Source organism: Gallinula chloropus (genome assembly GCF_964237585.1).
Source record: "Gallinula chloropus genome assembly, chromosome: 8".
Lineage (NCBI taxonomy): Eukaryota > Metazoa > Chordata > Aves > Gruiformes > Rallidae > Gallinula > Gallinula chloropus.
In genome coordinates, this window is record NC_140093.1 from 3727981 (window position 1) to 3749875 (window position 21895).

Consider the following 21895-nt stretch of genomic DNA (forward strand, 5'->3'; position numbering starts at 1 on the left):
CCAAAGTGGAGAGAGCTGCTGCCTTCGCTCCACAGCCGCACGGCGCTGGGCAGCAGAGACGCCCCTCACAGAGGCAGCGACTGCCTCAGGCCCGAGCGGGCCCTTCCAGCAACACTGGAAGGTGACAATGATGCAGAGAGAAGTTCAATTTGTATCAGCCTTGGGCTCCTGGCTGAAAACCCAGAACCATTAAAGAGCCCAGCTGTGCTCAGCTCTGCTGCTGGGGCAAGTGCTCAGGGGAGGCCTTGCCTGGCCCAGCCGCCCTGAGCCACTCTCCTTGTGTACAACTGGAGGGAGATGCCTCCCACGGGCCTGGCTCCCAACGAACAGGCCCTGCCCACGGCCAGGGAGGCTGCAGCAGGGAGGGCTGGGTCCTGCCCTTGCTCTGCAGCGCAGGGAAACGTGCTGGTGACTGTGTGTGCTTCTGCGACAGTGGTGGCTGCAGAGCTGGTGTGAGAGGTGGCTGGGAGCTGGCAGGTCCATACCTCAACAGGGGGCATGTAAAGCTTCAAAGGAACAAGTTTTGCTCTGCACCTCCAAGTGCAGCAGCTCTGAAGCCTCTGCCTGGCCCTTTCCCCTCTGCCCTGCAAGCACAGCTTGTCTCGGGGTGTATCAGAAGGGGGTGGTTAGTAGGTCAGGAGAGGTCCTTCTCCCCCTCTGTTCTGCCCTGGTGAGACCTCGTTTGGAGTATTGTGTCCAGTTCTGGGCCCCTCAGCTCAGGAAGGACAGAGCACTCCTGGAAAACTGCCCAGCACAGCCCACTGCCCCCTTCAATTCAAGACCATTACAACAGGTGAAGGTTTTAGATCTGTTTATTTAGATACAAATTGAAAGCAGATGGATGGAGCACAGCCCCACTTCCTCTGCTGCCTCTTCCCCTGACTACAAGAGAGAAGAGGAGAAGCAGGCAGAAAGCAGCAAATAATAATTTAGTGACAGAAGCATCGTGGTTCCCAGTTCAACCCTCTGCTTTTGAAGAGCACGGGGACAGTTAAGAGCATCAGTAGGTCAGTCGGGCAGGAAACGGGTCATTTCGAGGCAGCTCTCAGCACCCTTGGGCACAAAAGCCTCCACTGGAAGGTTCTAATCCTCATGTACAGAACAAAGCTGGGTTCATGAGCTGCAGCACTTGCTACTGGAACTCCTTCAGCTGCAGCTTGGGGTAAGACAGTTCTCCTCCCCAGCATGCCTTTCTCCCAGTGCTGCATGGAGAAGGGCCCCGGGCAGAGTGAGTGTAGCTGAAGTTTCCAGTATAACTGGACCTTCCCAAAAGCATCCTTGTCCTTATGGCTCTCCTTGGGATGACTACTTGAAATGGGACTCCCTGTGTTAGCTCCTACAGTACCTCTGTGTGCTCTGCAGGGAGGGGGAGCTGGCAGAAGAAAGGTACTGACACAGCTAGAAAGCCTACTCATCCTTCAGGCACCTTCTCTGAGCCGGAGAGGGAACAGCTCACAGGAGGAGGTGGAGAAGCTGCTCACCAACCCCCTGAGAACATGAGGAATCTGACAGCTCACGTTTTTGGTACCAACAGGATTAACTCCCAGGATCAGGGACATGGGCACACAACAGGCACAGCTCAGCTGTCCCATTTCACCTCCCACTCTGGGCCACAGAACCTAGTTCCCTGCTGGAAGCAGCTTTGCTGAAGGTACCTGCTGTGGAGATGAACCCACTGCTGAAGCACAACACTTCACTGACTCACCGAACAGGAACACACATTTCTATTCTCCTTCCTTTCTTTCTGCTGCTGTTTTACCTGAGGTGGAGATGGTCCTTCCCCACAGCACTGCTCTGCTCCACACTTCCCCGGGCAGCCTGGTGAGTTTCGTTTACGTGTTTTCTCAACTTTCTTTTCTCGGATGTGAGCAGGAGGGGGCAGTACACCTACGAGGAAGCGTCCTGTACTGCAAAGCACGAAGAGGAGCTGCGCTGGAGGAAGCCCGGCCACTCAGAGCCAGGGGCTTCGCTGGGACGTGTCTGCTGCTCACCTGCCCTGCAGCCGCAGCCCGAGTCAGCCGGCGAGAGGAGAAGCTGCTAAAGGAGTTCACTGTGCACCTCACCTGCTAAGTGATGGGCGATGGGTGGCTCTAGTAAAGCTTCAGAGGGGAATCCTCAGCTCTAGTGAGGCTTCAGAGGGGAATCCCTGCCTAAGGACTGAGCGCTCTAACCATTTCTATGCCTCCTCCAGGCCAGCTGACCTGCCGATGTAACAGAGGGGCTCTGAACTCCCCAGCACCACTGCATCTGCTTCCAGGGACTGTTTCCTGCTGAGAAATTCCAGCTCCAGCCAGTAAGGCTGAGAGACCCACTTGGTTCTTCATCCCAAGGCAGACTCGGGGGCTGCACAGAATGCCAGGATGGACAAGAGGCGGGGAAGGCAGCAAGCGCCTATGAAAACCGGTAGCCCGAGGCTCTCGAAGGAGCTTCCCTCCCCCCCTTCTCCCCACACAGAACACAAATTTGCAGAGTCAGTTTCCTAATGGTTTTCAAAGGGATAGGATTTCAAAGTCTTCATCTTCGGAGTCGAAGAACCTTTCCAATCTGTCGGCATCAGAGGAGTCTGCAAGAGAAAAAAGAGCTGTTTATCCCCTCCACGGGATGCAGTGACTGCTCAGCAGCTGGATTTCAGTGCCCACAGATCCCAAGAGACTCAGTGATGTACCCATGGAAAGGCTGAGGGAGAGATGAGAACACGGCAGCAGCATGGCAAACCCAGCAGAGAACTATGCAGTGCACAGAAGGCACCTCACCTTTCACAGACCCCAAAGGCAGCGCAGCTCTGTGCTGGGAATGTTCCCACACAGCCCTCCTGCCCAGCAGCTCTGCACTAGCAATAAAACCATTCTTCCTCAGGAGGGTCAAAACAGGGGAACTTGCCCAGGTCTGGACTAACAGCCATGAAGGTGTCTGGCCCAAGTGAGTGAGTGATACAGGACATTTCTGGCCCCCCCACTGTGTATCGGTGTTTCATGCTCTGGTTGCCCCTGATCCAGCTACCAGGGAATGTAATGGCACAACACACACTCTCCCAAGAGCCATCAGCACAGCCTGTGGTGTGTTTGATCCCTCCTGTCTGTCTGTCTGTCCAACTCAATGGTGAGGAGGGAGCACACACCAAGAGGGGAAGTAACTACCCCAGGGAAGCTGAGGGGAGAACACGTGGGCACAGCAGAAAGGAGAAGCCCATGTTGACGCCAGCTACACGACTGCAGACCTGGCAGCCAAACTCCAAACCACAGCAACTGATGGTGGGGACAGCAGAGAAGCACAACAAGGCTGCAGATCCCCCCAACAATCTTTAATCCCACAGCAGGATGTGTAAATGCCCAGTGTCACTGTCCCCGTCCGAACTGTGGTGCTGACACACGACTGGGTCCTGGCAGCACGACTTCCAGAGGTGCTCCTGAGGAGCAGCCCCTTCACTCCCTAACACCCACTGTGAGGGGAACATAAAACCCAGGGCTGGACACTGATGAGAGAATGATGAATCCTTCTAGGGAGGGGCAGGGCTGCCAGAGAACTGGAGCAGCCAGAGCAGATGGGAGAGGGTCTGCAAACATTGTTGAGGGTGGGAAGGCAGCAGTTAGGGATGAGTTAACAGGGGCAAGGATCACCTGACACTCTGAGGGAATCCAGCTTTCATTGAGGTAAGGATGACTGAACTAAGGGAGGGAGAGAGACAGAAGAGGGTGCAGGAGGCAGGGCCAGGACACTGCTCAGTGCCTGGTGGCAGGGTCTGGGCTCCTCAGGGCTGTCAGCAGCTCTTTATCTCCCGCAGTGTCCGTGCACGTGGCTCACATGATAAGCAGAGCCTGACAGCCAAGGCAAGCCCTGGCCCCCATCCTCCTGTATCAGCAGTGGCACACACAGAGGGAAGGAGTGCTCTGCACTGGAGCCAACCCTGGCCAGCCCTCTCTCTGGCTGCTTTCATCACATACAAACTCTGTTTTCAGCCTTTTCCAGGGATCCTTTTGGTTCCTCCAAGCATCCCCTTACAAGTCATGGGCTCACACTGCTGTGACAGCCCACAAACTGGTTTCCTCCTCCTTGGTCACCGTCGCCATTCACAGACTTGATCTAAAAACCAGCCTGAGACACCGTGGGACCTGCAAACCACTCACTGAAAGCCAAAGATGTAGATCAATTGACCAAAGTGCTCCAGATCCAACTCCAGGTGGAACAGAAACACGCCACAGCCCCACAGGACTTCCAGAAACCCAGAGACACCCACTCCCCCTGCACAGCCTCACCTGGTGTGAGGTTCAGGACGTCGGGGCTGGAGAAGTGGGAGGGTTGGCGTTCCACCAGCTCAAACATCGGCAGCGCTCCTCTCACCAGGGACAGCTGTGGAGCAAGGACAGAGCCAGGAGAAACAACAACGCTGTACTCAGGGTGCTCTGGGTGTCTTTTAGGGGTGATAACGACCTGTTGGGACTTAGTGGCAGCTGAAAAAAATTGTATCTCAAATCTTGGACTCTCAGCAGCAGCAGCATTTTGGAGCTATGCTCTTCATGGTAGTTTAATACACTATTTTCAATATGCTTTAAAATCCTGTGCCACAGAGCACTAGAGCTATTCTTGTTTGTAACCAATCACTGGAAATCAGTAAGCAAAACAGAGGTATTTTACTCTTACTCTGAAGACTGGAGGAACAAAGATCTCTTAAAATCACCCCTAGGATTATTACATAGAACTTCATTTTGCACACTAAAGCTGAGGATTTAGAGCATGCTTTCATGCCACCTTCAGCACACCATAATTTTCAATATCTTAAAAAAAGATGAGAAATGAGCAAGACTGCCCATGGGAGACTCTTGTGTTGCACAATACTGCAGCTCAGCTAATTCTGGATTACCTAAGCCACGTTTGGAGAAGATAGATGGTAAAGGGCCAGATTTAGTCTGTAGCATATTGCTCTCTGTGGAGCAGTTTGGCAACAAGATCACAGAATTACCAGGTTGGAGAAGCCCTGTAAGACCATGGAGTCCAACCATTCCTGTCCTGTGCTGACCCTGAGCACCTCATCTCCCCGCCTGTTAAACACACCCAGGGGTGGGGACTCAGCCCCCTCCCTGGGCAGCCTGTGCCAGGCCCTGACAACTCTTGCAGATAAACCAAGAGACCACCTAAGAAAGCTGAAGGCCAATCACTTTTGCCTTGTTAAATACTTACAGGAGAGCATAATTTTAAGTGCAAACGTAATCTGATGTCTGACTATGATGTATTATGATGATACCCTGTACTCCTTTCCCAGGGATAAAAGCACAAACCTTTTTGATTTGCTGGCACCAATCATTAAAGTCCTCCTCAGTGTTGCAGAAAAAGCCCTGGAAAAAACCAAACAAACAGCACCACCCACAGTAATTTATATATCCACAGTAATTTATATATTCTCAGCTCCTTGTTTCAGTCCCAAGGCCTGGTATCAACACCAAGTGATGTGACCAGGCCCACGAGCAGTCACCACACCCAACTGCCCCAATCAAACAGTGGCTGCACTGCCCCATTAAACCAAATGTCCCCATTGGTGCAACGCGACCCGACTGTCCGAGGGCTGGGATCAGCAAAGCCACAGCCTGCTCTGCTGCAGGAGGAGAACCAGGCAGGAACAGTCCCCAAGGATACAGCACTCAGCAGGCATCTTGGGTTTGGCAGGGAACAAGCCCCAGCAAGGCATAAGGTGGATTTGGATCTGCCCATCACCAGGCAGGAATCACAGCCCAAACTAAAGCCCAGAGAAGGCCCATGGCCCACGAAGAGCAGCATTTAATTGCCACACAAGGGGGACTTCACTCCACCAAACCACTTCCTGCGTGAGAAGCTGCTTTACCAACCACACCGAAACCCACAGCAGCACTTGCCCAGCACCACATGTGTCCAGAGTACCCAGCCCATCACCACCACCCTTTCCAGATCACAAGGTTGGAAAAGACCTTTAAGATCATCAGATCCAACCATTCCCATCCTAAGCCAAACCATATCCCTGAGCACCTCATCTCCCCATCTGTTAAACACACCCAGGAGTGAGGACTCAGGCCCCTCCCTGGGCAGCCTGTGCCAGGCTGACAACTCTTGCAGAGAAGAACCTTTCCCTCACATCTGAGTTGACCCTGCCCTGGGGCAGCTTGAGGCCATTGCCCCTTGTCCCATCTCCTGTCCCTTGGCTGAAGAGACCATCGCTCACCTCTCTACAACTTCCCTTCAGGTAGCTGTAGGTGGTGAGAAGGTCTCCCCTCAGCTTCCTCTTCTCCAGACTAAACATCCCCAGTTCCCTCAGATCCCCAGAGCCAGGGAGAGCTGTGGAACAGAGGGGCCACAAGGCCGCTCTGTGGGCGATGGAGAAGGAGCAGCAGGAACTCACCACGGCGATGGAGGGGTCGAGCTCGGCGATGCTCATTCTGCAGGGAGGGTGCTGGCAGTGGAAGCTTTCGTCGGGGAGACAGCCGCTGTCGTTGGGCTCCACTGCGGGCTGCGTGGTGTGGGGATCCAGGTAAATGAGTTCCTCACCTGGACAGACAGGCAAGGACACGTGAAGAGCAAGAACCACACCAGGGGCTGGTCTTCTGAGAAGCAAACGGTGAGGTACAAAGAGGGTGATGACAGAGCCAGCTCTCAAACCCCCCTGTAAGGGCCCATGTTCTATAGGGGCAACTTCCTTCCTTCCAGCCCCTTTCCCAAACACTGCTGACCCAGGCAAAGAGCCAGCTGCCAGCAGAACCACAGTGCCCACTGCTCAGTGACAAGCTGGGCCTGAGGCACCGGCGCTGTTTGGGTACTGTTCCCCACACGCACCTCCTGGGGGCCTCAGGAAGCTCAAGCCAACCCCAGAAATCCAAAGCACAACCAGATCTCAGCTGGAAAGAGAAAATCAGAGGGAAGGAGGAGAGTAAATGGACAACAGTTTGTAGGGCTTGGGGAAGGGGACAGCGATATCCAGCCGAGGCCCTTGTAGGGAGGCCAGCACTAGGGAGAAGCCGCTGTGCACGCCCCTTCACAGGCAGGATTTAGCATTACACAGTGGAAGTTTACTGCCCATACTATGGCTACTGGTCAAAGCTACACCTCTCAGGTCCTCACTCTTTGTGAGGACACAGTCCACAGCAGCCTTGCACACTTCCAGCAGGAAAGAGGAACCCTGCAGCATGCACCAGAGACCAAGCAGGAGAGCTGTACCGCTCCACAAGCGTTTTTTAACTGGGGGGAGGCACTTGGAAAGCCTTTGCAGTACTCTGGGCACTCACCTACATAGCCAATGAAGTAGTGAGCACTGTTTGGCTTCCCTCCAATCACTCCCAGGGACTGGGGCATCATGAAGCAGTGCTGGAAAAGCAATACAGAAAACACACAGCTGACAGACAGTGAGACAGCAGGTGGCAACAAAGGCAAACATCCAAAAACACAGTGGGGAAGAAAGACTGGGACACTGAAGATCAGCAGAAACAGCCATTTCTGGAAAGAAGCTCCACTGGGAAGGCTGGAGGCTACAACACAGGGCCTTTGAGGAACACAGAAGCAGCTCAAAAACACCTTTAGCCATTGACAGGAACAGACGTGGGGACCAAATGGAAGCAGCAGCACTGCTCCAGGACTCAGTCCAGGAACATCCTGGCTCTGCTGCAGTCATCATCCCCTGGGACTGTCATCAGCTTCTAACAGGGCTCTTGGGAGGAAATGATTATTTAGAGAAGAGTTTAAAACCCTTATCCAGCTACAGCATCCAGGCACCACCTACTGAGTTATGGGCAAGGAACCTCAGGTGAATTTGGGGCTCGTACCCGTGCTGCTCAGAGCTTGCAAGTCTGAGGGCAGTGAGACAATGTGCACCCTGTTTTGTGCACATACTCTGCACAGCCTAAATCCTGCAGCCTCCTGATACTTCAGCCTGCAACTGTCTGCCAGCTCCTAGCCTTGGTCTGCAGTATCAGCTGCAGCATGAGAGCCCCAGGGGTGTGTGACACCACATTCTTTAGTGCTTGGGGTGCCACCAAGCATGATTCAGCTGTGCCAAGTAAATGCTTCAGCAGGTCGGTACCATCTGGACACAGAGAGGGACTGAGTCATGAAGTAAGAGCCTCCGAATAACCCCACCCACCAAAACCCACAGCCCCCCAACTAAAGCCTGCAAGAACCCCCCTCCTGACCCCCGAGACAAGGACTGCCTTTAAGCACCTTCTCCTCATGGAAACAGGACAATTATTTCTGAGTATTTTTTCCTCCACCAACCCCAAATTTCAGAAAGGACTTCATTCACACCCGGGTCCTTCAGCACCAGAACACCAAGAATTCAGCTCCAAGAATTCAGCCCTACCTTTAGTGTCTCAATATAGGCTTCATTGATCTCTGTGAGCCCAAGGCGAAGAGGTATCAGCAGCACCAATGGTTTCCACAGTGAGAGCCTATCTCTAACCCCTGCTTCCTCTGGGTACCCGTTGTAGAGTGCATCTGACTCCCCAGCAGGGCATGCTGCAGCTCCAGCACACGGGGAGTTGGACTGGCACAACCGCCCTACAGAAAGGGAACATGAGCAGAAAGCATCAGCAACAGCCTCTGTTCCTGCACCTCAAGTCATGCTATCTGAGCTCTGAGCAACAATTGCTATTTGCTGAATACCTACAGCATTTCATTAAATGGCTTGAAGAGGTCCAGCACTTGGGACCCTCCCCGGAGGGCGGCGTTTAACCTCTGCTCCCATCAGGGCTGCGTGGAAGCAAGCTGTGCTCACAGCCACTGGGCTGCTGGAATGCTACTGCTTAACAACATCCTGTGCCAGCAAGGCTGAAGGAGCTGGGGAGGAGGTCAGGAAAGAGTCTGGAGTTCAGAGAGCGTGGAGGAAGACAGAGGAACATCTGGAGTGTTCAACTCTAGAGGAGCTCATGGAGGGTATATGAAGACAGCTGAACTGAATGAGGAAGGAGTTGTGGCTCAACACAGGAAATATTCACCTCCAATTAGTGCTGAAACAAGGTGCAAGCATGCTGTCCAGCTGGAGCAGTTGTAATTTTCCTCAAGTTCTCTAAAGTCTTTGCAAGTTTTATCAGGGATCACACTGAAGCTACCCTAGAGACCCAAAGCAGGATGACTGTTACGCTCTGTGACTTCAGCATGGGTTCTGGCTGTAAGATACAGGGCAGTTAAACAGCTTGGGGCACAGGCTTGACATAAGTGCTACACATCCTCCTCCTCCAGGCCTGACACACAGCCAGGCTGCAGCACAACCACAGTATGTAAATGCTGGCACAGAAACATCTCCAAGCCTACCTGTCCTGCCAGCCAATTTCATTCCTCACTGGGTGTGTGTAGGCAAACCCCAAACCCCACAGAAACCCACAGCACTTTCATCATGAAGCCAAGGCAATTAGACAAAACACCAGGGGCTCACTTAATTTCTTCCTGGCCCAAGCTGAATGCCAGGACACCTCACAGCAGGCAGGACGCAGCGTACACAAGCACCCTCGTCGCCAGCCCTTTCAGCTTCATGACACCAACATAATCTCAGCCCAGTTTGAGCAGTAGGGAGCTCAGCACAGACTAAATTCACCTCACTGCTTCAGCAGGCTCCACAGCGCCCCAGCACAGCAGAACCTGCCCAAAGCTTCCCAGCTGGACCCAAACCATCAGCTGCCAAGATAACCCAACCGATCTGACCCAACACCTCTCCCACTGCAGCTGTCAGGCACTGGCTTTGCTTCTCATCACTTCTCTGGCGTACAGGATGCTCCAAAGCCCAGCTAACAGCCCCTTTCTGACACACCAGACTGACTCAAAAGGGATAATGGGAGAAGGTTTCTTCACTGCTGTAGCAAAAGGCATTTCCTACAAACCCTGGGCTAGCCAGACACTGAATTTAACACGTGTGTGCGGCAGCCTTAACTCCTGAGTGCTTCTCTATCCACTGATCTCTGGGGCACAAGGTATCTAACACACCTACAGGCATGTCACACACCAGACCCACTACTCTGAGTTCAGGCCCTGAGCAGATGCAGGATGATTCACATTTAAAATACACAAACACCCCAGGCACATCACAAGCTGTACAGACAGGTAAGGTGAAGCAGCGTCAGTGCTGAACAGCCAGTGCCACACACACAACAGCCTCACAGCCAGCATGCTTCAGCTCTACAAGTACAGCGTTCAGACTACAGGTAAACCTTGGGAAGTTCAACAAGGCCAAGTGCAAGGTCCTACACTTGGGTTGGGACAATTCTCACCACCTACACAGGCTGGGGATGATGTGATGAAGAGCAGCTCTGCAGAAAAGGACTTGGGACAGTGCTGGATATGAGCCAACAAAGTGCCCTCACAGACCAAAGGCCAATGACATCCTGGGCTGCATCACCAGAGGTGTGGCCAGCAGATGGAGGGAGGGGATTGTCCCCTCTGCTCTGCTCTGGCAAGACCCCCTGCAGTGCTGTGTCCAGCTCTGGAGCCCCCAGCTCTTGGAGTGGGTCCAGAGGAGACTGAAGATGATCCAAGGGCTGGAGCACCTCTGCTATGAAGACAGGCTGGGCAAGCTGGGCTGCTTCAGCCTAGAGAAGGCTGCAGGGGAACCTCAGAACCCCTTCCAGTCCCTGAAGAACCTACAGAAAACCTGGGCAGGACTGTTTGTAAGGCCAGGGAGTGATGGAATGAGGGGTGATGGTTTTAAACTAGAGCTGGGCAGGTTTAGATGAGACATGAGGAAACAGTTCTTCACTCTGAGGGGGGTGAGACCCAGACACAGGTTGGCCAGAGAGGTGGTGGAGGCCCCATCCCTGGAGACATTCAAGGTCAGGGTGGATGGGACTCTGAGCAACCTGCCCCACTTCAAGGTGTCCTTACTTGCTGCAGGGGGGTTGTGCTAGATGGCCTTTAAACCAGAAACACACTGCATGGCTCTGTGCCACAAGCATCCTGCCTCACAGGTCAGTCTCAGCGAGCGAGGGGACAGCTTGTGTGGCCAGGACCATGCAGGACCACAGCAGCCAGCAAGAGGCATTTGGCTTTGGTCACTGTGGCACTGCAGCCTGTGCAAGCACGATGGGGACACACACATCACACACTGTACAGCTCCAGAGCCAGCCTGCTGCCAGCACACACCAAAGGAGAAAAGAGGGGGAAAAACCAAAAGATAAAAAGGAAAAAAAACCACCAGTGAGCGTTCCTTAAAGATGGTGTAAGATCTGCCTCAGAGATGGGAGTCCCTTCTCCTCCCACCCCTGCCAAGTTTGGCCATTTTCCCCTGCAGTGATCTGTTCCTTCTGCATCACTCTGCCTGCCAGCTGAGACACCCCTACCCTCCTGCATGAGAGAGGAAGCAACCATGTGCTGCTTGCTACCCGTGGCCACAAACAAGCTGGACACCACCTTCCCAGCAGCTCCCACCTATAGTTTGAAGGACAGCAGACCTTCTCTCCAGACCCAGAGGCCACAGTGCCAAGTCAGAGGCTTTATTAGATGAAAGAAAAGATCAAATTAAGGGGCTTCCTTGCCCTAGAACAGAAATTTTCACATAGCTTTAGCACACTTGGCCACAACTACAACAGAACATTTATCACATGCTCATCATGTTGTTCTGGCTTCTCTCTGCCAGAGAACACACCACATTCTACTTCCATGGGATACTTACGGATTTCTTCCATCACTACAGTGTTGTCCATGGCTATATGGACTGCCAGGGAACTCCACGTATCAAAAGTTGCCAGTTTTCTACAGGACAATTGAAACACAAATAAATTCATAAGCAAGGTTAGCTGCACTGCAAGGCAAAGGCAGTGAAACTGGAGGAGCAGAGCTGGGCTTGCTTCCATTTGGCTGTAAAGTATGGCTTTATACCCATATCAGAGGTGTAGGCTTCACTGCCACTAGTTACCACGGCTGGAAGAATAAAGAGGATTGCTGATGGGACCATGCCTGGGAGTCTGTCCTGCCACAGCTACTAAGTACAGGAGCCCTGTCACCACCTCAAACCCATTATATTATAATGCTTCCCTCTGCTAACGAGCAGCTCGATGGCTTGCTGACAGCTTTTTGGTAACAGCAGCACTGTGGTGGGCTCAGCAGAGGCACCTCAGAAGGTAGCAGAGATCCAAACAATGATCACCTACTCCAACACACATTCCCACTCCACTACAGACCATCACACCTGGTTCTAGCAGCAGGCTCATTACTTGTGGGACGTGGAGAGAGGTTTTTAGGGGTTGCCCTCAACTTGAAATGCCTCCGCTTGCATCCTGACACCATGTGAGGAACAGAAAGGCTCCTTCCTTCCAAGTTCCTGCCCAAGCAGGCTGTTCACTAACAGCATTAAATCAAACAATTGCGCTTCAGTGGACAGGCAGACACCTGTAACCCAAATGGTTTAATGACACAAAGGAAAAACGCAGCACTTACTTGAGCACTTGTGCGACTGTGTTTGGTCCATACCACTGACCTATGGATTTGCCCTCTCCGACCCCCATCTGGGCTGCATCACAAGAAAAACAAGCAAACAAAAGAAAGAGTTTAGCAAATAAGTTCATAGAATCACAGACTAGTCTGGGTTGGAAGGGACCCCAAGGATCACAGAGCTCCAACCCCCCTGCCACAGGCAGGGACACCAACCTCCAGGCCTGGAGCTACACAAGGTTGCCCAGGGCCCCATCCAACCTGGCCTTGAACACCCCCAGGGATGGGGCACCCACCACCCCTCTGGGCAGCCTGTTCCAGCCCCTCACCACTCTCTCTGGAAAGAGCTTCCCCCTAATATCTAATCTAAACCTTCCCTCTTTTAGCTACACTCCATCCCCCTTGCCCTGCCAGTCTCTGCCCTTTAACAAGCTGATTCCCCTCCTGTTTCTCTGCTCCCTTCAGGGACTGGAAGGCTGTAGTGAGGTCCCCCCACAGCCTTCTCTTCTCCAGGCTGAACCAGCCCAGCTCCCTCAGCCTCTCTCCATAGGGGAGCTGCTCCAGCCCTCTGAGCATCTGTGGCTCCTCTGACCCCTCTCCAACAGTCCCACATCTTTCTTGTACTGGGGCCCCAGCTCTGGACACAGGACTCCAGCTGGGGAGGGCAGAGCAGAGAGGGACAATCCCCTCCCTGTCCCTGCTGCCACCCCTCTGCTGATGGAGCCCAGGATCCCATCACCCTTCCGAGCTGCCAGAGCCACTGCTGGCTCATGTTGAGTTTCTCACCCACTGTGTCCCTTCCTAATCGGTTTGTATTTAACAGGGAACAAGTGTCACTTGGAAATATTTTGAGTCAACAGAATCTATCCTTTCATGGGGTATCTCAGCATGGATGGAGAAGAGTATCCCCATAGAGCAAATACTTTCCTATAAAGCCATGATACAGAAGTTACCCAAGAAGAAACTTCACTTGAGAGCGTTTAAATACCAGGGGCACCCTTGTAATTCTGTCTGCTGAAGCTATAGGTGCCTGAACATCCCATGGGAAGAGCTGGACCAGGATGTTTCTCCTTTATTTGCCAGGAAAAGGGATACCAAAGCAGGATGCTTCCTGAGCAGCAATCCTGCATTGCAAGGTGAGAACATCAGCCACCTGCATTCTCCTCACCTTACCCAGCCAGGATACAGAGAGTGATGCCAAATACAACCTGCAATGTTTGGCAAACCTCAAGGTCTTAATGGAGTCAACAAGAAAAAACAACCATGCTGCTCCATAATAAGGAGCAGTAGTGTTATATCACATCAAAAACCAAGCAGCATGGGGTCAGGTGCCAGCCAACATGCTAGGCTGGTGGTGGCTTTAGCTAGAGCTCCACACACACAGGAAACCCAGACTGAGTATCCCCACGCTCCTCTGTGCCCCAGCACTCTTACCTATCTGGTGAATGGAGTAGTAGCTGTCTTTTTTGTCAATGAAGGCATTGAGAACGCTGAAGTAATTATCCATCTGCCTCTTCCCTTTTATCCACCTCCAGTCTAACACAGACAAGGGGATATATGAAACAAAACATGGTTATTTATTAGCAGCTGGAGGCTGCAAGGTTCAGACACTCTTCCCTGTGCCCCCATCAGCTGACCTGATTGTCAGGTCACTGTTTTATCACCCAGCACCTGAGGCACTCCCAGTGCTAAAGGGTTAATTCTGAAAGAGCTTTTTCAGGGCTGGGATAAAGGAGTATCACCCACAGAAAAACAAATAACCAAACACCAACCCTAGGGCTGTCCCACAGAAGGAAACTGGGTTACAGTTTCTCATTGATGGGTGCACGTTACATATTCTGGGAAAAAAAAAACAGGTGACCTCACTCCCCCACAAATTCAAAGGGCACCAACAATGGTCAACCCCCCTCTGGCACAGCTGCTCACAGACCAAGCATGGGTCAAACACAAGAACAGAAGTACTCAGGGAGAGGAGACTACTCTCAATGAAGGCTTTGAGACAGAACTGAGCTATAACCAACAATCAAAGTTGGTTTAAACTTCAGCTGTATGAAAAACCCTTCAAGAAACATCTAGCACGTGCCCAGCCTCAGTGGATTTAGCTAGCATGTCACAGGGTGCTGCTTTGTTTTAAGGCTTGGACAACTCCATCCACCTAGGTAGAGTTGTAGGCAGCAGGGAAAGACCTGCCGGGGGGCTTCCAGTAAACAGCCCTGAACTTGAGAAGGCTGAAGAAAAAGTACAGAGAGGCCTCAGTGATTCCCTGCTGTGTCCTTCTGAGCACCACACTTGTGGGAGCAGAGGGCCCTGGCAGTCAGGACGGGCTGGGTGCTGGCTTACCTCTTCCCAAATGCCGGCAGACCAAGGCCTGAGCAAAGATCATCTGGCCGCACCGTAACATACAGCCCCAGCCGGTGTCAGACGTGGGACCGGTTCCTCCTGTGATCCAGGGCAGAAAATAAAGCCAGGGTGAATAGTAAAGCAGTGCCAGGGGGGAGAAGAAATCAAAAGCATGATGTCTGCATGGGCAGCAGGTGGGGAATAAGGACTCGTATGCCCGAGGCTGAGAAACACAGAAGGAGTTATCAGTGAGCAACCTGAAACCAAAAAAACCTCAAAGGGAAATAAAAGAAACCCAAAACCCTCAACTGAAAAGCAACCCCAATTTCTCAGGAGCACAACAGCCCTGGAACCTAGCTGCAGAGTCCCAGCCCAATGCAGAGACACCTTTCTACTGCTCGTTGCTGACGGCTTCTTCTAGTCCTCAGCTCGAGGTGACTCCTCATGCAAAGACAGTCAGTCCCAAGGAATTCCCACATCACACACAGCTGGGACTGGGTGAGATTCCAAAGAAGGTAATATAGTTGAGCCAAAAAAAAAAGTATATATACCCTACTAGCAAAAAATAACCCCAAACATCCCAGCAACAAACCTTCCCCAAACATATCCTACACTGTATCAGAGAATAAGCTGGATATTAGCTCCCACTGGAAAGTCTGAGACAGAGGCCTCAAGGCTGGAAGCATTTCCCTGATAGAACTTCAAAAGGAAGCTGCTGCCCCTTCACTGAAGCTCTGGCTGTTATTACAACTCCACAGATAAAGTGTTTAGCATGACCACTACAAGCATACAGTCAGCTGCACCCCAGCACAGCCAGCAGAGTCTCCTCCTCCTTTCCATCCTGGGTAACTACTCTGTGCAAAAAGCACAGGGAGAGAAAGCACCCAAAAGAACTTTGTTAATCCATTTCTGGATGGTCAACAGGTGTCTCCTGTGGTTTTGTAACATATACAACATCCAAACTTGATGGTGCTTTACAAAGCAGGCACGAGACTGTCCCCTCACGCTCTGAAGAGGCTACAGTGCTGAAGTGGGCAAACACAGAGGGCAGTGGCTGACAACAGAAGGGATGACAGGGACAAGACAGACAGGAAAAGCTTTACTGTATGACATGCAGACCACAGCTGTGATCTAACTGGGAAATGACTCAGAAAATGGGATTTCTTCCCACCCCCTGCCCTTTGCTAGCTCACACAGAAACCCCAGCTAAACACAGGCCAACCCTTCCATTTCAAACATGTGGTTAACTGCAGCTCAGAAACGTGAAATTAAAGGGATTAAACTGCATCAAAGATGTCTCAGAGCTTGTTAGGTAAAGGGTCTCCCAGAGGGGGAAAAACAGGCCAGGCCAGGAGGACCAGCTGCCCAGAAGTCCCTTTCAAATCTGAGCTGCTGTCTCCATCAGCCACCAGCAATGATGTGGACAGCAGGGACATGGAGGGGGCTTGGGGGCTTGGAATCCACTTCTCTGCCCACAGGTCTCTTCTGATACACCTCCCACCCAGCACACAAATGGAAACCACAGAAGAGACCGTGCAGAATACTTTAAGGAGCCAGCATGTCCTCCTTCATGTTTCCTTGGAACACGTTGCCAGTGTTACTCCAGCTCCTGTGCACAACAGTCACTTCAAAGATTCACCCCCTGCCCCAAAGAACCACCCCACACACGGTCTGGAGCAGATGTCAGAGGCTGTAATTATCATCCTCTTCGAGCCCCAGACCATCATCAACAAAGATTTCCCATTAGGCTAGGACCTAATGGATGTGAAGTACAGAACTCTTTCCCTGATATTCCCAGGTAGGCTTCCCAAACCCACTCTTGTGTCCTTTCACAAAAACAACCCCTGAAACACCACTGCTACCCCTTACACCGAGGGGATGAGGAATTGTCATCATCAGACACACACAAAGCACATCCTGTCAATGATATTTCGGGCTCTTATAAATAGAAGCACATTAATGTGATGCTTGTGGGGAGTGTTTGTTAGGGAAAGGTAACTGGATTGAAATGATTTCCAGGATACACTTAGACTCATCCCCAGTACATACCGATAGCAGGGAAGTTCTTTCTGTAGGTGAACCAGAGCCGAGAGGTCACATCCAACAGGATCTCTTCTTTCTCTGAAATAAACATCACAAATTCAGCCCCAGAAGGCAGGCACACGAGGGCAGCACCGAACCACAGCTAAATCCACATCCCACCCACTCCCCTCCTGACAACAGCGTTCTGCTCCTCACTCTCTGCGTGCCCAGAGGGGCAAAAACCCAGCTGAGGAACAGACAGTGCCACAGCACAGAAGAAACTTTATTCTTGCCCTGAAACAGCTGCCTGCAGCCCAAAGATGTCACAGCCTTGGTCAAATTCCAAAGCAGCAATCCGTTTTCGTGCCTTTCCCTGGAGCTACCCCCTTGCCTCAACCACCCCAGCCTCGTGACATGAGTCCCAGTAACCACCAAACAGTAACTTTCTGCACACAACCACCCCAGAGTCAACAGAGACAGACAGACAGACACACAGCAGTCTGAGTCTGTGTGGTCTGCCAGCTACCTGCCTCTGCAGTGTGTTTAGCAGGCCTGCACCCACTCTGCTGCTCAGAAAGCGAGGCAGGAGGCTTCCCAAACCCTGCAGAGCGTTCACACGTTGCATCACTCACACAAAATACCTGTAAAAACACTGTATTTCCTGCCCAGGATCCAAACAGGTTCTTTGGTCTCAGGGAAGTCTTCATATTCGAACCTGAGAGTGTCGTAGGTCAGAGTAGCTAGAAAGAAACAGAAGAAATTCCAACTTTGGTGACCTTCTCTTGTGTTTTATCATCAGACAGAGGTAGGGCTGGGGCAGCCCAGACACAGCACAGCTCCTCCTGCAGCTGGCATGTCTGGAAGGCCCAGGGAGCTGACACAGCCCTGGCTCGCTCCTGGTTGCTCCACAAGCTGAAAAGCAGAGGGATTTCCATGGTAGGTGAGCAAGGAGTACTTTGTGGTTTATTTTGTTGGTTCTGAAGCTTGCCATGAGTCCAGCTCTTGGTGAAGAGTCTCAAAAACTTAAATAAGGTGACTGAAAGAAGGCTGACAGGATGATAAAGTGACAGAAACCATCTCACTGCCCACCCATTCTTCTTTCCCCTTCCTAACGACACATCCCTGCTGGAACAGGCTGCCCAGAGAGGGGGGTGGGTGCCCCGTCCCTGGGGGTGTTCCAGGCCAGGTTGGATGGGGCCCTGGGCAACCTTGTGTAGCTCCAGGCCTGGAGGTTGGTGGCCCTGCCTGTGGCAGGGGGTTGGAGTTCTGTGCTCCTTGGGGTCCCTTCCAACCCAGACCAGTCTGGGATTCTATGATCCTGGGCTTCTCAGGTGTCAGACCCACCACGGCTCCACGTTTCACAGGGCACCAGGTCCTCGGCAAGACAGGAATTGCACCCAGCAGCTTCATAGCAAGGACCTGCTGGGGTCTTTTCCCTGGGGTCAGCAGGAGGGACAGGGGGGTCCTGGGCTGCTCACCAGACCTGCTCCACATCCAGGGAACGCAGCACGTGCCATGACCCTGCACATTCAGGAGGGGAGTCCCACCAGACCTCCAGTCCTTCAGCTGCACACCTGATGTCCACGCTTCGTGCCAAGGTCCTGTGGGTCCAGCCAGACCCAGTCAGACACTAGTGAGTATGATGGGGTTGGGCTTTTTTTTTTTGGAAGGAACAAGGCACAACCACTAAGCTCAAGGAGTTTTCACCTTCACAGAGAGGAAAATTCAAGTGATTGCTCTGAGTTAGCAGCAAGAATTTTGTAACAGGGGCAATAAACACCCCACAAGGCTTCAGGCCACCGCGTGCTTCCTTCACCACCACCTACCTTCCTACCTCTGGCACTTCTGCAGAACAACCTCCGACATGCTCTCTGCCCAGAGGAGTTAAAATACACATGAGCAGGACCCAAACAATTCAGGCAAGGGTATGAAGAGCGTGCCAGCTCGTATGTGAGTCGTTCTCTCCCCCTTAGAAGCAAAGAAGTAAACCTGGGAAGTCACTGAGCAGAGATCCTCTTTGAAGAGGCTCCTTTCAGAGCTGGATGAGATCAGCAAATTTCTCAGGCAGTGCTCCAAAACTTCACCTTCAAGAAGCCCTCAATCTATTTTAAATACCGACCTCTGAGCATCCAGGACAGCAGAGCAGCAGCCTCTGCAGGAAATCCAAGTGCACATTAAGCACAACAGCCCAACTTCTTCCCTGGGGTTTATTAAAAAGCTGAGAGCTTCAGCCCTGCAAGTCAGACCCTCAAAAGACAGCCTTGCTTTCCAGGAGCCTCAAGCATGGTGCAAACAAGCCCAGGTTGGCTGGGTCTCTGCCCCACAGGCACACCTTCCACAGGGTCTGCTGTAGAGTCCCACAAGGGTTCCTCATTCAGCACCCTCCCTAGAAATCCCTGCTGGAAAAGGCAAAGCTTGGCCATGAGCCAGCAGTGTGCCCTGGGGGCTGAGAGAGCCAAGGGGATCCTGGGGGGCATCAAGAGGAATGTGGCCAGCAGGTCACAGGAGGGGATCCTCCCCCTTTGCTCTGCCCTGGTCAGGCCCCACCTGGAGTGTTGTGGCCAGTTCTGGGCTCCCTGGGATCAAACAGACAGGGATCTCCTGGATCTACACAGCATCAGCTCGAGATCAAGAGAGACCTCCTCAACACACACAAAGGGGTCAGGCGAGCGAAACCTCGCCTCCCTCCTTATCACAGACTGGCATGGGTTGGAAGAGACCCTAAGGATCATAGAGTTCCAACCCCCTGCCACAGGCAGGGACACCAACCTCCAGGCCTGGAGCTACAGGAGGTTGCCCAGGGCCCCATCCAACCCGGCCTTGAACACCTCCAGGGACGGGGCATCCACCCCCTCTCTGGGCAGCCTGTTCCAGCCCCTCACCACTCTCTCTGGAAAAAACTTCCCCCTAATATCTCATCTAACCCTTCCCTCCTTCAGCTTCACTCCATCCCCCTCATCCTACCATTACCTACCCTTTTAAAAAGTTGATTCCCCTCCTGTTTCTCTGCTCCCTTCAGGTACTGGAAGGCTCACTCAGCCCCTGCTGTGTTGAACATCGAGATGGGGGTTGCAAAAGGGGGGGTGAGGGGGTGGGAGGCAGTGGCAACCCCCCCCTCCACCACCACCACCAGGGCAGCACTCACAGCTTCTGCTTTGGGATAACTCTTTTACACCTGCCCCTTTGGAAAGCCCATGTCCAAGCACAGGGATTTGGCCTCTTCAGCTCCTCTCCCAGCACTGAACCTGGGCCACGTTTAAAGCTTCCAACTTTTCTAGGCAAACACTCTCCCCTGCCCAACAAAGTCAGGTCCTGGTTGCTGATTAGACACAGACACTTGCTGAAGCATCGAGCAAACACGAACAAAACTCAAGAGTTGTATCCACACAATGAAAAAGCCAAGGTGCACATGTTACCCCTGGTTGTAACCAGCTCCCACAGACACACAGCCAGGCACCGGGGAGCAGGCGAAGTCGGTCTGCAGACACGCTGAAGGCAAGACGCGTGCTTACGGCACGCCCTCAGCAGCCACCAGCCTTACCTGCTCTACCAAAGCTACCTGCTTTCCTCCCAGCTCTGGGAAACAAGGAACAACAAGTCAAGACTTTGATGACTCAAACAGAAACACCCTAAGTGATTCTCCCCATGGCATGCACAGCACAACAGCTGATGTCCTCCCCAGCATCCATCACCTCGGTTACAGCTTGCCTGCACAGCTTAGATGTTTTGTCAGAAGATGTGATGCCTCTTGAGCATCTGCTCAGAGACATTTCCCCACACCCCCCTTCTGGAGGCCTTCAGCCTCCAATTAACATGGCCACAAAAGAACAAGAAATAGGGGGACAATCATCTCCCTCGGCTGATAAAGGTGCATTGCCCCAAGAGAGTGGGGAGGAGGAATGCTCCTGGATGTAGGATGCTTCAAAAGAGTCAAGAACAGAAGGCAAATTTATTAAGTAAAGCTTGTTGCTGAAAACCACCCAGAAAACAGCACAGCCTGAACCCATTTCTAGCCTCTGCAGAAGAAAGGTCAAGTCTTGCCTCTCCCCTAAGCTCTCTCAAACAAGAAAAAACCCAATTCTCTAAGCAACAGCAAGGATTTAGGAGCCCAGAGAGGGAGGAAAATCAGTCACCTGGACAGCAGTACCATCCTGAAGACCCATCCCATGTCTGCTGTTCCAGATCGCTGCGGGAGCCGGGCCGGACACGGAGCAACTCCAGCAACCCCTGCTCCAAAGCCCAGGGCCAGACCTCCTCTTTGCACAGCCCTACCACCCCTCCCAGGAGGTTCCCCTTCCCTCGGTAAGCCTCGGAACGCTGACACAAAGGGAGAGCAACCAACATCTCCCGGCTCGGGCCCTGTAAGTTCGCTCACTGGGACACGGGAGGCTGGATGCGGTGACGCAAGGGCAGCGAGCCGGGATGCTCTCAAACCGAGCCGGGATGCTCTCAAACCGCGCCGGGATGCTCTCAAACCGCGCCGGGATGCTCTCAAACCGCGCCGGGATGCTCTAAACCGCGCTACGCGTCTACGGCGGCGGCTCCTGCACCGACAGCAAGAACCAGCCAGGGCAGCAGCCCGGGGCAGGGCCGCTCCGACCCCCCCGCCCCCACCCCCGCCCGGCCGATGAGGAGCGGGACCCCCGGGAGCGCGCCCGGTGCCGCAGAACAACGCCTGTCCCTGCGGAGGGCGGGACCGCTGCTCCCGCGGGAGGGCTCCAAGGCGGCTCGCCTCAGCCCGAGAGCCAGGAGGCTGCGGTGCCCCCGGAACAAGACGGCCCCGCTCCCCCAGGGCCCCGCCGGCGCTGCCGGTACAGGCGGCGAGCGGCCGCGCCGAGCCTCAGCGCCAGCCGGCCCCCGGGAAACGCCTTCCAGCGAGCAGGGGGATGCTCCGGGCCGGGCCGGGCCGGGCCCCTCGCCTCACGGCCCGCCGACTGCGGCTTCTCCCGCCGGGCAGCGGCCGCTCCTCAGCGCCCGGAGAGGCCGCGCCAGGCCTGGGCAGCGCCGCGAAGCCTCAAAGCGCGGCCGGGCCAGGCCCGCGGACTCCTGAGGGGGAGAAGCTGCCCCGCTCGCTCCGCCGCGACGCGGGAAGGGGCCGGGGCCGCCGTCGCCACCCACCTGCGTCCATGGCGGCGGCCCCGCCGAGGGCTGCGGCCGCTGCCGTCCC

At 53.4% G+C, this 21895-nt stretch overlaps 1 protein-coding gene across 2 annotated transcripts; it reads right to left on the reverse strand.

Moving 5' to 3' along the window:
- Positions 1-796: 796 nt before the first annotated feature.
- ATG4B (autophagy related 4B cysteine peptidase) lies at positions 797-21895 on the reverse strand. Of its 2 annotated transcripts, XR_014617442.1 has the most exons (14): positions 21847-21895; positions 17370-17468; positions 16756-16827; positions 14707-14805; positions 13801-13902; positions 12373-12445; positions 11609-11688; positions 8312-8508; positions 7245-7323; positions 6365-6510; positions 5274-5330; positions 4254-4347; positions 1992-2563; positions 797-1907 (listed from the first exon to the last, which is right to left on the reverse strand). XR_014617442.1 is itself a non-coding variant. In XM_084267414.1 (13 exons), the coding sequence occupies exons 1-13, from the start codon at positions 21854-21856 to the stop codon at positions 2490-2492; spliced, it is 1182 nt and encodes a 393-aa protein (XP_084123540.1). In that variant the 5' UTR covers positions 21857-21895; the 3' UTR covers positions 797-2489. The 2 variants fall into 2 exon arrangements, 1 of the variants encoding a protein (XP_084123540.1); XM_084267414.1 differs by having other exon boundaries at positions 797-2563.

Coding starts and splice junctions, on each gene's coding strand:
- ATG4B (XM_084267414.1), bottom strand. Junction 13,903..14,706: donor CTGCCGGCATTTGGGAAGAG/GTAAGCCAGCAC, acceptor TGTCTGTGTTAG/ACTGGAGGTGGATAAAAGGG. Junction 8,509..11,608: donor TGTAGTGATGGAAGAAATCC/GTAAGTATCCCA, acceptor CCCTTTCTGTAG/GGCGGTTGTGCCAGTCCAAC.